General features: G+C 51.7%; 1 protein-coding gene across 4 annotated transcripts in view; it reads right to left on the bottom strand.

Moving 5' to 3' along the window:
* Positions 1-4,759: 4,759 nt before the first annotated feature.
* Positions 4,760-14,028, bottom strand: part of NSMF (NMDA receptor synaptonuclear signaling and neuronal migration factor) — a 47,684-nt gene continuing 38,415 nt past the window's right edge. For all 4 annotated transcript variants that reach the window (XM_050319798.1, XM_050319800.1, XM_050319801.1 and 1 more), the window contains 4 exons: positions 13,878-13,957; positions 12,326-12,428; positions 12,169-12,244; positions 4,760-10,354 (listed from right to left, as the gene is read on the bottom strand). In XM_050319798.1, coding sequence (XP_050175755.1) covers positions 10,257-10,354; positions 12,169-12,244; positions 12,326-12,428; positions 13,878-13,957 — 357 coding nt within the window. In that variant the 3' untranslated portion in view covers positions 4,760-10,256. The remainder of the gene's footprint in view (positions 10,355-12,168; positions 12,245-12,325; positions 12,429-13,877; positions 13,958-14,028) is intronic.

Raw genomic sequence — 14,028 nt, 5'->3', positions numbered from 1 at the left:
CGCCCTTCGGGGTCACTCACGGGATCTTGGCCATGGTCCGGGCAGGTGCCTGGGCGGGAGCGGCCGCGGTGGGCAGGGAACCAGCCCCGGGTGCCAGAGCAGTGCCCATCCCACCCATCCCGTCACAGTAGTGTTTTAGGGAGAGCCCTGATGGAGACAAGGGGGACTTTCCACGGCACATGGCAGCAAAGCAGGGAAAGCATTTTTCCCACCGGCTTCGCTCTTCAGGCTGCCCAGGGAGGTCGTGGAGTCTCCCTCTCTTGGAGACATTCCAAACGCACCTGGACACGGTCCTGTGTCACTGGCTCTGGGTGCCCCTGCCTTGGCAGGGAATTGGACTGGATTATCTCCAGAGGTCCCTTCCAACCCCAGCTATTCTGTGACTCAACAGCCACTTGTTGAGTACAAAAGTGCCGCCGTCGCGTTATTTCCAGTCAGTGCCTGTTATCAGCCACCTGCAGGTGTCTTTGGGAACTCTGTGCAAGCAGGAAACGATCACGGGTCAGTGCAGGACTTCCCACACCTCCCACAGCGCACTGGGCTGGAATCCTCACCCTGGGAGGCACGAGGGACGTGGCCCACGGTGACATAAATAATCTTTGGCCAGGTTTGGGGGAGGTTCTGGCCTGGCTGGGAGCTGTGGAGCCGCACCCCGGCATGCCCGGTGTGGGTGATGCACCCACTGCAACCGGGCTGCCCAAAACACAGGTGTGTTTACAGGAAGCAGCTCCCTGTGCTCCTGATAAGGCTCCTACCTTTGCACTCCCAAGCCACAACAGAGCAATTGCACCTTCTTCAAACGCTACCTGGAAATTACACTACTAAAAATAGAAATTTTTTTTTCTTTATTGCCAAAGCTGCCCACGTATGCCCAGCTGTACCGTGTGCCCCGAGGAGCTGCTCTGCTGCACCGCAGAGCTCAGGGGAAGCAGGCAGCTCTTCGCCTTTCACCTTAAATAACACCCGGGTGATGTGAGGTTCACACATGACCTGCTGTTCTCCCCGAAGCGACAGGTCCCTGATGCACCACCCGCCTGCAGCCCTCGCTGCCCGGGGCCGAGGATAAAGACCAGGCAAGCGGGCAGAGACATTTCCCCGCCTCTGGTGACTCATGGCTCAGGCACGGCCAGAGCCAACAATGTGCCTTTGTGCTCGGAGATCTCAATGGATTTCTCTTTCGTGGTCTTGTCTGGTTGGCTTTTGAGCCCGTGTAAAGCCCGCAAAGCCTGAAATAATGAATCCCACACAGTTTTGCTGCACCTGGCGCAAAGAAAACGCCTCCCTTTGTGGGCACTGAACCTGACATCTGCTGGTTTCGCTGCGTGCCCGCCTGCCTTTAGAACAAAACAATAAATCCAGCCATTATTCATCTCCTCCCCTGCCAGTCAGGATTGGAGAGCCTTCTATCACTTCTGTCAGCTGCGCCGTTCCCCGGCTGAGAAGCAGTGTCAAGGGCTGGGCAGTGAGCCTCGGCTGGCAGGAGGGTGCTTTGGAGCTAATCCCCTGCTCAGCTGTGTTCACAGCCCCGGGGAACCCCCGGGCAGCCCAGGGTGTGTTACTGAGAGGCTCCCGGGAATGCCGCTCGGAGCTCGCGTTTTGGCACAGGGAGGAGCGCTCGGTTACAAACCCCAGGTATTACAAACCCCAGGTATTACAAACCCGAGGTGAGGTGGCAGGGCCCAGGCTGGGAGGGTGTGATGGCAGTGTCACCGTGGGGCACAGGCACGAGTTCCCGGTGCCCAGCGCGGATGGAGCGGCTGTGGACGTGGCACATCAGAACCAGTCGTGGCACTGGGGGCTGGCAACACCGGGGTCTACTGGGCCAGCCCCAAGGACAGCCCGGTGAGGAGGGAACAGGGACAGAGCAGGGCCCAGCAGGACTGGGGGATTTCTCCTCATACCCCAGGGCAGAGCAAAACTCCACCTACACAGCTCCTGCTCCGGCTCTGTCCATCACACACCCTGTGTGAGAGAGGGAGGAGGGCGACAGGTAAAAGTAATCCATCGTAGCTGGGCTTCTCCAGGGAGTTTGGCTTTGTACCCTGACACTGATTTAAAGCCAGGACAGTGCCCACGTGGAACAGTTCCGGGGTAAGGAATAAAGACCAATTTTCTGGCCACTGGGCACCAGCGATGCCAAAAGGGAGACCACTGGCCAGGCCACTGGCTGTGCAGTGGGTGAGAAGGCACTAAAAGTGATTTCTGTCATCTGTCACACTGCTGAGATGTCACACACAGGCCATGTCCCATCCCACTGTGGTGGTGGCACTGGGAGAATGTCCCCACATGGGGAGCGAGGACTGAGGAACAGAGGCTGAGAGATCCCAGGGCTGAAGGAAAATGCCTCAAATGACAGAGCTGCCCAGCCTGTTTCTGCCTCTGCTCTGAGGGGCTGCAGTTACCACATTTATCAGACCATGAACACGCAGGTGACTGTCAGCATTAGAGATAAGGGGAAAATTTGCAGCTGGGAGTTCAAGCTAGAGCTGTTCCCTCTGGCAATTCAGTCAAACACACCTGTGAGAGAGAAAGTGGCTTGTCAGAATTCATTGCCTTCTGCTCCCCTGGGATGTGCTGTATTTTGGAGTCGCTCTGTTTTCCCCAGAGGGATTTCCAGGCCTTTGGCCTCCTGTGAATTTCTCCAGGGCTCTGTTTCTGTGTCCAGGAGGGTGCTCAGGGATTAGCCTTCCTCCCAGGAAGAGGCACAATCCCTAATGCACTCTAAGTTCCTTAGCACCCCAGTCCATGCTCACTAAGCCTTAGATACTCTCAGGACCTGAATCACTCTGTGCTATCCCTGTACTATCCCCGTCACTGGATTTGTGGTCCTCAGATGGCATCAGGATTTTTTACTTTCCTCCTCTTTGAGCTGCATCTGGGCCTCTTGCCCCTCTGGAGCTTTGTCCATCGTTTCCCTGGCTGCTGCCATTCAGAAGTGCCTGGTGCCTGTGTGTCCCTCACCTGCATCACAGGCTCATCACACACCATTTCCCTCACACAGCATCTGCCAAGTGCCATTTCCCGGGCTTATAAACTCAGCCAAAGAGAACAACAACAGCAAAAAAACAAACAAGAGAAAAAACCCCTGCTTTCCCAGAAATATGTTTTTATTAAACCACATCTTTAACCCCAGACATGTTCATGTACTCAAGGCCTGGTTGTCACACACGAGGCAGCAGAGCCTCAGAGGGACCCCTTAACAAAGGCAGAGGAGATGGCAGAGGCTCCTGCCTGGGCAGCAGCAGCAGCAGCAGCCAGAAACCACCTTGAAAGCTGGGGAGAGTGCTGGGGTAACTTCCTTCTGACTTTTCCAAGGAGCTGCTCCAGGGCCTGCCAACACCTCAGAGCTTACAGTCTTTGTTTTCAAAACTCTCCCGTTTTGGCCCCACACCAGCCTGTCTCAGGTTGAGCTCTCTAACCCTGGGGCTCTCTTGGGGCCAACATTTCCAGCTCCTTCAGCTTCCCACTGAGGTGGGATGGGCAAAGAGAGGCCCCAGTGCTCGGACACTCGTGGGCAGTGCAGACTCAGCCTGGCTGGAGCAGCACAGACGAACTCAGCCACACTGCCCTGCCCTCGAGTTTGATCTATGAAAGGAGCAGGATGCTGTCAGCTCCCTCTGAACACAGCTGAGAGCAGGGGCAGGATCAGCAGAGTGTTCTATCTCCACAAGGTTTGTCAGCTGATCAATCACACTTAAGTGATCTGGGGTTCCCCTTCAGTCTTTTGATCATGTTGCTTCACCCTTTTTCTCATTTGGACAAAAGTAACTTAAACATCTCAGAATTTAGGGGCATTGCTGGACACAACCTGCCCTCCTCCACATTACCAGCCCCATGTCCAAAGCCTGTTGCTCAGGCTCTTGTTTTCTTTTCAGAAAGCTGCTGATGCCCCTCACTCACAGCTCTGCAGAAGCAAAGGGAGGAGTTGCAGATGAGTAAAGGAGCTGGAAATGAAAACATGCCTGAACTCTGCTGGGAAACAGTAAAGATCTCAAAGGGCACTGACTCCCAGCCATCTGACAGCTCAGGTTGTTGTTGCTTGGTATCACAGCCCAGTTCCAGGAATAGTGTTATTAAAGAACAACAGGAAATACACAGCAGAAAAAGCACAGCCCCTTCAGCTCGTTTGGGTCCAATCCAGCCTGGTTCCCTGGGGTGGGGAACACCAAAACCCGCTCGGCTCCTTCAGCCATCCCCACCTGAAGACCCGGCAAAGTCAGGTCTCACTTAGCACAGGGGCACAGGGAGCAGGATCAGTGCTCAGGGGCCTCACTTGGTTGTGCTTATCTGCCAGGTTTTTAGGGCATTTCAAATGTCAGGGCAAAGATCCCTGTCCTTGAATTCCCAGCTCTGCACCAGCTCCACCTTAAGAGCACCTTGTAGTCGTGACTCTATCGCTACAACAGAGATTCAGCACTAAAAATACGAACTAGAAAAAGATTATCTCATAACCCCACACCTTCTGTTGAAGCTTTTGAACCCCCTGAGGTGCATCTGAGCTGGTCCTCGAGCCAGAGAGCAGGGTGGTGGTGGCAGTGCCCAGTCCCCACAGCTGCAGTGTCCCTCAGTGAGAAACATTCCCCAGGTACAACTCAACACATCCCTGAGTGACTGGAGGGGAAGGAAGATTGGAATGCCCAGTTAACTGAGTTACTGTCCCCACTCTGGGAATATAGGGCAACTTGTGATGGGTCTTACCTGTCCTTACCTATGTCACTTCTAAGGACACTCCCAAAGCAATACAATACTGTGACGAATGTTTAGGTTGTATTAGTTCTTTAATATTTACCAAACATTTATGGAAAGCAGCAATGTGGTTTCTCTTCAAACGGATTCTTTACATTTAATGTCCATAATGTTTATTCCTTCCAGTCTTTACATTTCTCACACTGACTGGCAGTAGGTTGGGCTGAAGTTATTTCTGAGCCAAAGCTGCTGTTGGTTCCTGCTCTTTTCACAGATCATGCAGTGCCTCAGTAAGAGGTTATCTTACTGTTAACTCTGCCAGTTACACAGCAGGATCACCTGGGAGTAACCATGACCCCAGTCAGGTTCATGGCCTATTAAACCACCCATTTACTCACTCAGCTCCCATTTAAGATACCATTAGCAGGCTGACTCGCCCACAGAAGTTTCCAGTTGCCTTTGGCTTGTGTTTCCACAATGAGAATTTAAAAACACTTCCATGGAAGATGCAGAAAGCCACAGATCCACTGTGGTCAGTGGGACAAAGTACAGGATCACAAACAGCTCTTTACAGATGATGTGGAAGATGATAGTGCCACTCCACATCCCTCAGGAGGAATCCTTGGGAAGGGCTGTCTCTATCACCAGCTCCAGGGACTGGCACAGCAAAACCCAGGGCACAGAGAGGCTCAGCTCCACCTGCAGCTGCAGATCCCTGTCCTGCTGTTGGCAGTGGGGCCGATCCCCCAAGGGATGGCACAGCCCAGCTCATCCCCTGATGGAGGGTCTGACAGCAGGTGCCAACTGCCAAGACCCCCAGCAGGATCTTTTTTCCTCATCCAGTAACACATCTTATCCTGGACTACCACCTAATGATACACAAGTGTGACTCAAACTGGCTTGTGATGGGTGGGATGTTTACACTTGCACCAAGCCTGCCATTCCACCTCCAGGGGGATTAAAAGGACACATTCCCATCTCCAGACCCTGCCAGGCTGGCTATTGAAAATCAGCCCTTTCCATCCTCTCAGGTAACCCCACTCGTGCTGTGTGCGGGTGCCAAGGCAGCCCTGCAGTCCCTGCCAGCAGAGCCTGGGAACAGGAACTCCCAGGGACGGGTGACCAGCACAGCCACGTCCTGGAACAGCAGCAGCTGTTTGGGGTGGGTGTGTGCCAGGCTCTGGAGCGGTGCCAGGCTCTGGAGCGGTGCCAGGGCAGCAGGGACGTGTCACTGCCTCGCACTGCACGTGGCAGTGGAGGGGAGCAGCTCCCCTGAGCAGGGACAGGGCCTGTGTGTGGGGAAGGAACACACACACACTCCAGAAGCCCTGGAACCCTGTGCTGAGCTCCAGGCAACGAGTGCAGGCTGAGAAATGAGGAATAAATTCCTTCTGGGAGTCCCCTGTGCAGAGGATCAGCAGAGCCCCTCCACAGGCCATGGGACGTGGCTCAGGTGGCTCCAGAGGCACTGGGAGGCAGGACTGGGTGGGATCCCAGGGATGCACAGCAGAGTCCTCCCACGGGCAGGATGAGCTGCCTGGGGGCCTTTTGCACTCAGATGTTTTGCTGGAGCTACAAGGACTTTTCTGTTTTGGTTTTTAACACAGGAAGGGATTATTTGGGAGTTCATCTGTTTCCCACCCCAGGCCTGGAGCTCAGCTGCAAAGGGAAGCTGCTGGCTGCAGCATGAGGAGAGGTAAAAAAATCATCATCTCAGTTTTCTACCTATGTCTGTCAGGTAACTTGAATTTTCTTTTTCCCTCTCCTTCCCAGCCAAACAAGAGGAAAACAGTAAAGACTCTCTGAAAATCCCTGTACAGGACAAGTGCCACATCCAAGAAGACAAAACAATCCCCCCAGGCCTCTACAGCTCAGTGAACATTCCCTGCAGGCACCAGAGGACACGGTGGGGCCATTCCCAGCAGGTGAGCCAGCCTGGTGCCCCTCCTGCCACCCTTCTCCCCTCCTGGAGGTGACACTGCCAGCCCAGGCCAAAACACATTCATCCACACAAGGGGCTGGAGGTCACATCCAGTTCTGCCTCACAGCGAGGGCAGCACAAACCCCACCCTCGGCTGGTGAACAGCCAGGGCTGGTACCCAATTCAGCCATCCCGGGTCCATCTGCCTCCCTCCAGGGTTACCCAGGGCTCTCCTGCCCCTGGGAAAAGCAATTCCAGGGCACACAGGAGCTGCAGCAGCAGTTCCTCGTGGAGGGACTGAGTGGAACAGTGGGACAGGGCACAGGGATGGGACCAAGCCAAATCCCACAGCAATTACCGGCAGCACGTGAGAGAACTGGTTTCAGACACACCCCGAGAGCAGGCTGAGCTGTTGGGGGCTGGGAGGAGCTGGTGGGAGTGGAATGACAAATTGCCCTGCGTGCCCAGCAGCCACAGCTGCCCCAGGCAGGCACTGCAGGAGCTGTGCCCTGGCCTTGGCATTCCCAGGGGAGACACTGCAGGGATGCACAGGGAGCTGTGCCCGTGGGTGCTGCCCTGGCCCTGGCACTGCCAGGGAGATGCTGCAGGAGCACACAGGGAGCAAGGAAGGGGTGCTTGGCCTCGGAGATGTCCTGGCTGGGGCTGTGCCGGGCGCTGGCAGCGAGGGCACACCCACAGCTCATCATTCCTTACAGGTTGGTCTCACTGAGGAAGTTCCAGGCTCTATTTTTACCTCTAAAGTTTAAAGAATGACAATTTTTATTTTCCTCTGCTGACCCCTTCCTTTCCCAGCAGCCACTTGAAAAGCTCAGCTGGCGACAAAGGGCAAGAACTGTTGTTTTCCTCTGTCACCAAAGGTTAATTCCAACGATGCTGCTCCACACAGGATGTCAAACATCACAACTCTGTTCCAGTCACAGCTCTGAGAATATTTCCTCTCTTTAGGCAAATGAAGGCTACAAAGGAAATAATATGCTCATGTCATAAACATCACAAACTATGAGGAATATAGATCTTTGGAGGGAAATCAATTCATCAGTTGTCATTATCCTATAAACTGCACCAGGAAAACAGTCCACAGAGTCCATTCCAACACACATCTTCCACCAGGAGTTACTGTACAATCTACCTCCTACTTTGCACCCCGAGTTCTACAAGTGGTCAGTGAGAATATACAATAATTCTACAGAGAAATCACTCCAGTGGATACAGAAACGGGCCCTTTGAGGGTTAAATAAGATTTTCAATAGTTCCACAATGCTACATTCATGCTACCAAGTTCACTGAATTGGGATTTCACTTCAGGAAAGAGAAAGGAAGAACAGTTTGTCTGTCTCCAGTTAGGAGGTGAAAGGGTTAGAAAGGGAGAGAGTTTTGTGTCAGCATTTTAATCCTCCCACAACCATTTCCCTCTCCAGATGACTGACCTTGTGCTTCCATCGCACCTCTGGCTCCCACCTCTCACCTCAGAGCTGGTGGAGAGCCACAACATTAGATAGTAATTGGCATAAATTTTGGGTTGGTTTTTTATTTTTTTTTTTACATCTGGCATTTTCTTCCAAAAGCTACAGACTGGTGCCTGTTCTCCCCTTCACTGCAAGTCTGGCAAACCTCAATCCAGGGATGAGATGTGGCTCCCAAAGCTCCCGAGGTCAGGGCAGCTCCCAGGAGCTCCCAACCAGGGGGAGGCAACAGCCCACACCTGTTTGGTTCAGTATGTGGCTTTTCAACAACTTTAAACCATCTCTCTCCACTTATTCCTCTCCTTACTTGTATGTACATTATTTCTTCAAAGTAGTTTTGCTATAAAACTGCCATAAATGTAAAGGGTTCAGCAGTTCTAGCCAGGGAACCTGCTCCCCAAAATCACAACCACAGGGGGAGGAGGACTCTACAGATCAGAACAAATAGTTCTTTTTGTAAGTAGTTAAAAGAAGATTTATACACATATTTTCCTTCACTTCACAATCAACTAATTTTAGATAACAGGAAATCAGGAAAACAAGGTAATCATTCCCTGTTACTTCTTTTGCTTGTAAAAGAAGTCATTTGTGTCACCTCCCAGAATTGCCAGTGACCTACACAGACTCTAAGTACTATTTGTCCTTGAGAGGACAGTAGAATGTGAGAAAAAAGCCCTTCCCAAAACAAAAAGCACCCCTCGACCTGACCAAAACAAAAAGTAAAGAGATTGCAAAATGTAGCATCAAATATCAAGACCTGGGTTCTCAGGTCTGACAGAGCTTGGGGTTTTCTCTGTCCTGCTCAGGAAGGGAAGGGAAGGGAAGGGAAGGGAACAGCTCAGACCAAGAAATAGGTCTTTTAGCCAGGGAAAAGAGGTGTTTTATGCACAAACAACTGGCAATCAAGTGAACACAGGGAAGATTCAAACTCATGCTCCAAACCTGTTCCTCCAGAAGCATTTCTCCCAAATGCCTCAATGCACAGTCCCCTCAGAGGGGTCCCAACAGCTGCTCCTCGTGGCAGGTCAGGAAGGGAGCTCATCTCCCAGCACACAGCAAAGCACTGGCATGAACAGGTAATTACCATGGCTATTAATTTCTAATTCATTTTTATACCACAGTGGGCCTGGCAGAGGTTTCCCCAGCCAGGCCCCATATTCCTAACCTAAAGTATTTCAGCAAAACTAAAGTCCCATAGTTTTGCAAGCAGCAAAAGAGAAAGTAATGAAGTTGTGGCTAATTGGAGGAGAACTATACATTCGTGAGAGCAGGTACAGTTAGTGCAACACAGCTACTCTGAAAGGAAGGAACCAAACCAATGCAGCAGACATGCAGGGTCTGCCAAGTTATGTTAAAACCATGTTTGCTGGTGATTAAATATGTCTACAGAAGATATATTACCAATCTGAATATATTTTCAAGCAGACCAGAAATACCTCATCTATTGGTTATGGTGTGTTATTTTTAACTAATTAAATACTGGGAGGGATTTTACCCCCACCCCTTGCTATAAAAATTGCACTTATTTTCTATTAAACAAAACAAAAAAACGAAAAAAGAAGATTTCAATTCTATATCCCAGTATATATTCACATGGAAACTGGGTTGTCTTGCTCTAAGCTTGCAGGAGTAGGTGTAGCAGTCCTTGCTCTCCGAGATCCTCAGCACAGAAGGTCCCAGCAGCACAACCCCCTCCTCCCTCTGTGCTCTGGTGACTTCTCCATTGTAGTGCACGGGTAAGTGGGTTTCTTTTTTTTTTCTTTTTTTTTTTTTTTTTTTTTTTTTTTTTGTGTGTGTGTGTGTGTGTAAGAAAACCTGAGCTTCAAAAGTCTTTAAAAGGACCTGGAATCAAATCTGGCCCATTCTGACCCAAAACAGCTCAGTTCTGCCAGGAACTCCATCCTGTCCTGGTTGCACACAGCTCCTCCTGAGACCCCACGGCTCGGACTGGGGCCAGCCAGGGTCACCCCCTTTCCCTCCAGTCTCTCTTGACCCAGGAGACTTTCCTTGGACGCGCTTCCGAGGGCTCCTCCTCCCCTGCCTTCAGCACTGCTGCTCCCATGGGGCTGTGAAGGGCTCCCTGTGCCAATAAAAAAGTCTCTCTGCAGTAAGCATGACTTCTTGGACACTGGTGATGAGCTTCCTCTCGCAAAGTCTTCTCCAGCTCATAAAATGTCATCGTAATCCAATAGTTTCGAGTGCTGCCGGGTCTTCCAGAGGCGGTAAAGGCGGAAGTCAAAGTAAGTCTCGATCATTTGCTTACCTAGAGGTGAAATGAAGCAGAGGGGTCACACCCTGCAGCACAAGGGACACAGGGGAGAGGCCACAGCACCACAAAAACCCCAGGCCACCCGTGGGCAGGGCACAGGAACCCATCCAGACACTTCCCTGGGGGTACACTGGCACTGGGCACCTGCTGGGGGCACGTGGGGGTGAGAACCAAACATCTCTTTAGATCTCCCCAACCATGAATGGCTCCTCGTGATCCCCTGGCAGGGTTTGCCCATGGGGGAAGGAGCTGAGCACAAAGTCTGTCTCCAGACTTTGACCTCTCTGCTCTGAGTGCTGAGCTGGGGGCAGGGGCTGGAGAGGATCAGCCAACAGCCCCAGTGAGGCACAGGGACTTCAGAAACTACAAACCAAGAGTTAACTCACTGGAAAGGCTTGTGGGAAACACTGAAAATAATTAACACTGAAAATTCAAACAAAAATATGCTTTTTGGTTTTTTTTTTCAATTACTAGGCCATCTCTGTCCTGCAGGGCTGTCTCTGCTCCCAGCAAGGAGCTCACAGGACACACCAGTGCCAGCTCTGAGCCCCTCTGATCAAAGAGGGGTCTCACAGGCAGTCACAGAGCAAAGGCTGTGCCCAGGAGGCAGTGGGTGCATTGGAAAACACAAGGGCAAACAACCCTGCACTCAGACAGGGCTTAAGGAGGGGATTTTGGCTTGTGGGGCCTGATTAAGATTAGTTTTAGATGACTTTGCAAAGGATTAAGAGGGTACAGCATTAGTGCGTCCCAGACCGCCCAAGGGGATCAATGCAGACGTGTTCTTCAGCCCAGCCTCCTGCAAGATCAACTGCTCAGAGCCTGCACACAGAACCCTCTGCCTGCCTGCTGAGCTGCCCACAAACCTGGGAATGTCCCTGCAAGCTGCCCTGGGACACATGTCCAAGCATGCTCAGCACGGGATCTGTGTGAGCAGCGGGTACAGCTGCTGACCCTGGCAGGACACAACAGAGAACTGAGAACGTGGTTTAGTTGGAAGTGTCCCTGCCCATGGAGGGCTTGGAACTGGATGAGCTTTAAGGTCCCTTCCAACTAAACCCAGTCTGGGACTCCTGTGATTCCATGAACCAAAGTGCTCAACTCCTGCACATTCCTGAGGGAGAGGGGAGTCAAGAATAACCCAGCAGTGCTGAGGCCAGCTGGGAGCAGCTGAGGAAGCACCCACAGCCTGATGCTGCGTGGTTTTGTTTGCCAGGAGAACAAAGTGCCAAGGAATACAGCAAACATAAAAAACAAGGGCCAATTCAGAACCTGCTGCTTGTAAAACCTCACCAGTTACTGACACTGAGCAGAGAACAGGAAGGATCCTGCAGCCCCTTGAAATATCTTGAGCTACAGGCAGAAAAGGGAAAAAAAGCCAACAGACTGAGCTGTAGAATGGCTCTGATGGGTCACATCCCAGCTGCTCGTTGATGACACAACTCTTTCAGTGCCAGTGGCTTGAGCCCTGGAGACCTGGCTACAGAAAAGGTTCTGCTCCATGTGCATTTCTCCCACATGCCCTAATATTGATAGATCTCCTACAGTCAGCTTGGAAAGCTGCTTACTTTGCACTGCCAGTAGCCTGGGACAGGCTCTGCAGCCTCAGGCACGGGACAGATGAAGTGTGAACATGAAGGAAAGGGGAAAACCAGGAAAACAAGGTTTTACAAGGTTTTTTTTTACAAGCAAACCAAAGACCATGGCAGGACTTAAGGGAGCTCAAAACTGCTTTTTCAGGAAGATGCCCCCCTGAAGGTGGCAGGCTGGTTAGGAGGGTGTGTGTCTTTGCGAAGAAAATAAATTACCTTGAGCTGATAGTTCAAGTGGAGACTCAAAGGCAACCCTATAAGGATTCATTAAGTTTTTCAGATTCTGAAATAGCTGAAAGGAAAATATATCAGAGTTAGCAGCTGAAAACAGGGATGGCTCCTGGGGACCCAGAACTGATCCAGAAGCTCCTACCTTCTCCCCATTGGGGTTTCCAAGAACATAGCAGCCCATGATGTGGATGATATTTGGTTCAGGATTGACTTTACTCATCAGCCGGCTCAACCTCTTCCAGAAGCTGGAAAAAACCAGGAAAAAACAGAACACATAATTAAAATATAAAGCATCTCTCCTCATAGGCATGATTTACCCAAGGATGTGTGCACACACCACTCAGAAGGGTGTTCAGGAAAAGCCAAATCTTAGACAAGGAAGAGCAGTGGCAGAGCAAGGGCCTGAGGAGCAGGTCCAAGTCATGTGGCTGAGAAGGAGGAGCAGCCCATCGAGCCAAGGAGGCTCCAAGGTGAAGAGAAGGGAGCAAAGTCCACCAGGAGTGCTTTTAGAGTGACAGTTTTACTGTCATCCCCTCCAGTTTCCTCTCTCCCGTTTCTATCCCCAGTGTTGTCAGTGCACTGGTTCGTGCCCAGGGCAGGAAATCAGCAGGGAGCAGCTGGAGAAGTTGCTCACAGTCAGACCCACTTTAGGTGTTGTGACTGTGCCCAGGAACCTCGTGGGATGTGAAACACAGCCCTGGGCAGAGGGGCTGGAGCTGGGGAGGCTCTAAAGCCCAGCAGTTCCTCCATGGGTTTTCCAACCATTCTGCAGCCTCAGGTTTCCTCAGGACAGCCTCCCGAGGAACACACAGGAGACATTCACTGCCAAGCTTCCAAATTTTCAGCTGTGTGTTCACAGCTTTCTGCAGCTCCCTGATTTATCAGCCTGGGAGCACTTATGGTGCCTGGAACGTGTTCAGAATCGTGCATGGGCACACGTGCTCCAAGATTTTACAGCCAGTGCTTGTGCCAGAGCAGGGGATTGCTGAGCAGATGTTGATTTTAATACTCAGTTCTCTGGCCAACGAAAAGTTGTGTAGGAACAGGTTGGTGTAACATCCTCTCCCCCACAGCCAAGCACTCTTAGCCAAGGAAGTTTGAGCCAGCACAAGTGAGTAGGCAGCGAAACAGGCAAAGCTTAACTCTGCAAGGAGAAGCAAAATTGCCTCATCAACCCCAGCTGACAGGCTGGCATGTTAGTGAAAAGCCTCCTCAGCAACAGGCTGGACTTTGAGCAGGCTTTGCGGAGACAAATTCCACTTCCCCCTGACTGGAGACAGCTGTGGGGGAACACTCTGGATTTCTGCCACTTGGTGCCTGCTCAGCAGTGCTACTGCAGCCACTGCTGGTTCTGGTTTCTGGTCAGCAAAGCCTTTGTTAGGAGGGGAAATACCTTTTCTTTTTTTATCTTTTGATACTTTCTAGTCCAGAGAGACACTAAATAGCAGACAGAAGCATAAACCTCCTGGTGACCAGGGCTGCAGCACCCCAGGGACGAGCTGAGCTCTGTCACCTTTGCATCTCCCCCTGAAGGAGCTTCAACATCCTGACAACCCCCCCTCAGCCTCCTCATTCCCTGAACAACCCACCCCAACTCCCTCCACCTCTCCTGCTTGGCCATGTGCTGCAAACACTGAGCAAACCCAGCAGGAAAACTCCATGCAAGCCCAGATCATCACGACAGAGCCACTCACAGGATCAGATCTTCCTCCTTCTCCACTTTGGCAAAAGTGGCGACTTTGTTCTTTAACAAGTATAAGTGCCCGGGCCCTCCCTGCAAGAGAGAGACACGCACATGGAAACCCCTTTGCACAGGCCCCGGGGATAAAAACCCTGGATGCACTT

This window comes from Myiozetetes cayanensis, unplaced genomic scaffold, assembly GCF_022539395.1.
Source record: "Myiozetetes cayanensis isolate MyiCay16 unplaced genomic scaffold, myiCay2020 scf23, whole genome shotgun sequence".
Taxonomy (NCBI): domain Eukaryota; kingdom Metazoa; phylum Chordata; class Aves; order Passeriformes; family Tyrannidae; genus Myiozetetes; species Myiozetetes cayanensis.
The sequence above is the reverse complement of the archived record's forward strand: the minus strand, read 5'-3'. Positions and strand labels throughout refer to the sequence as shown.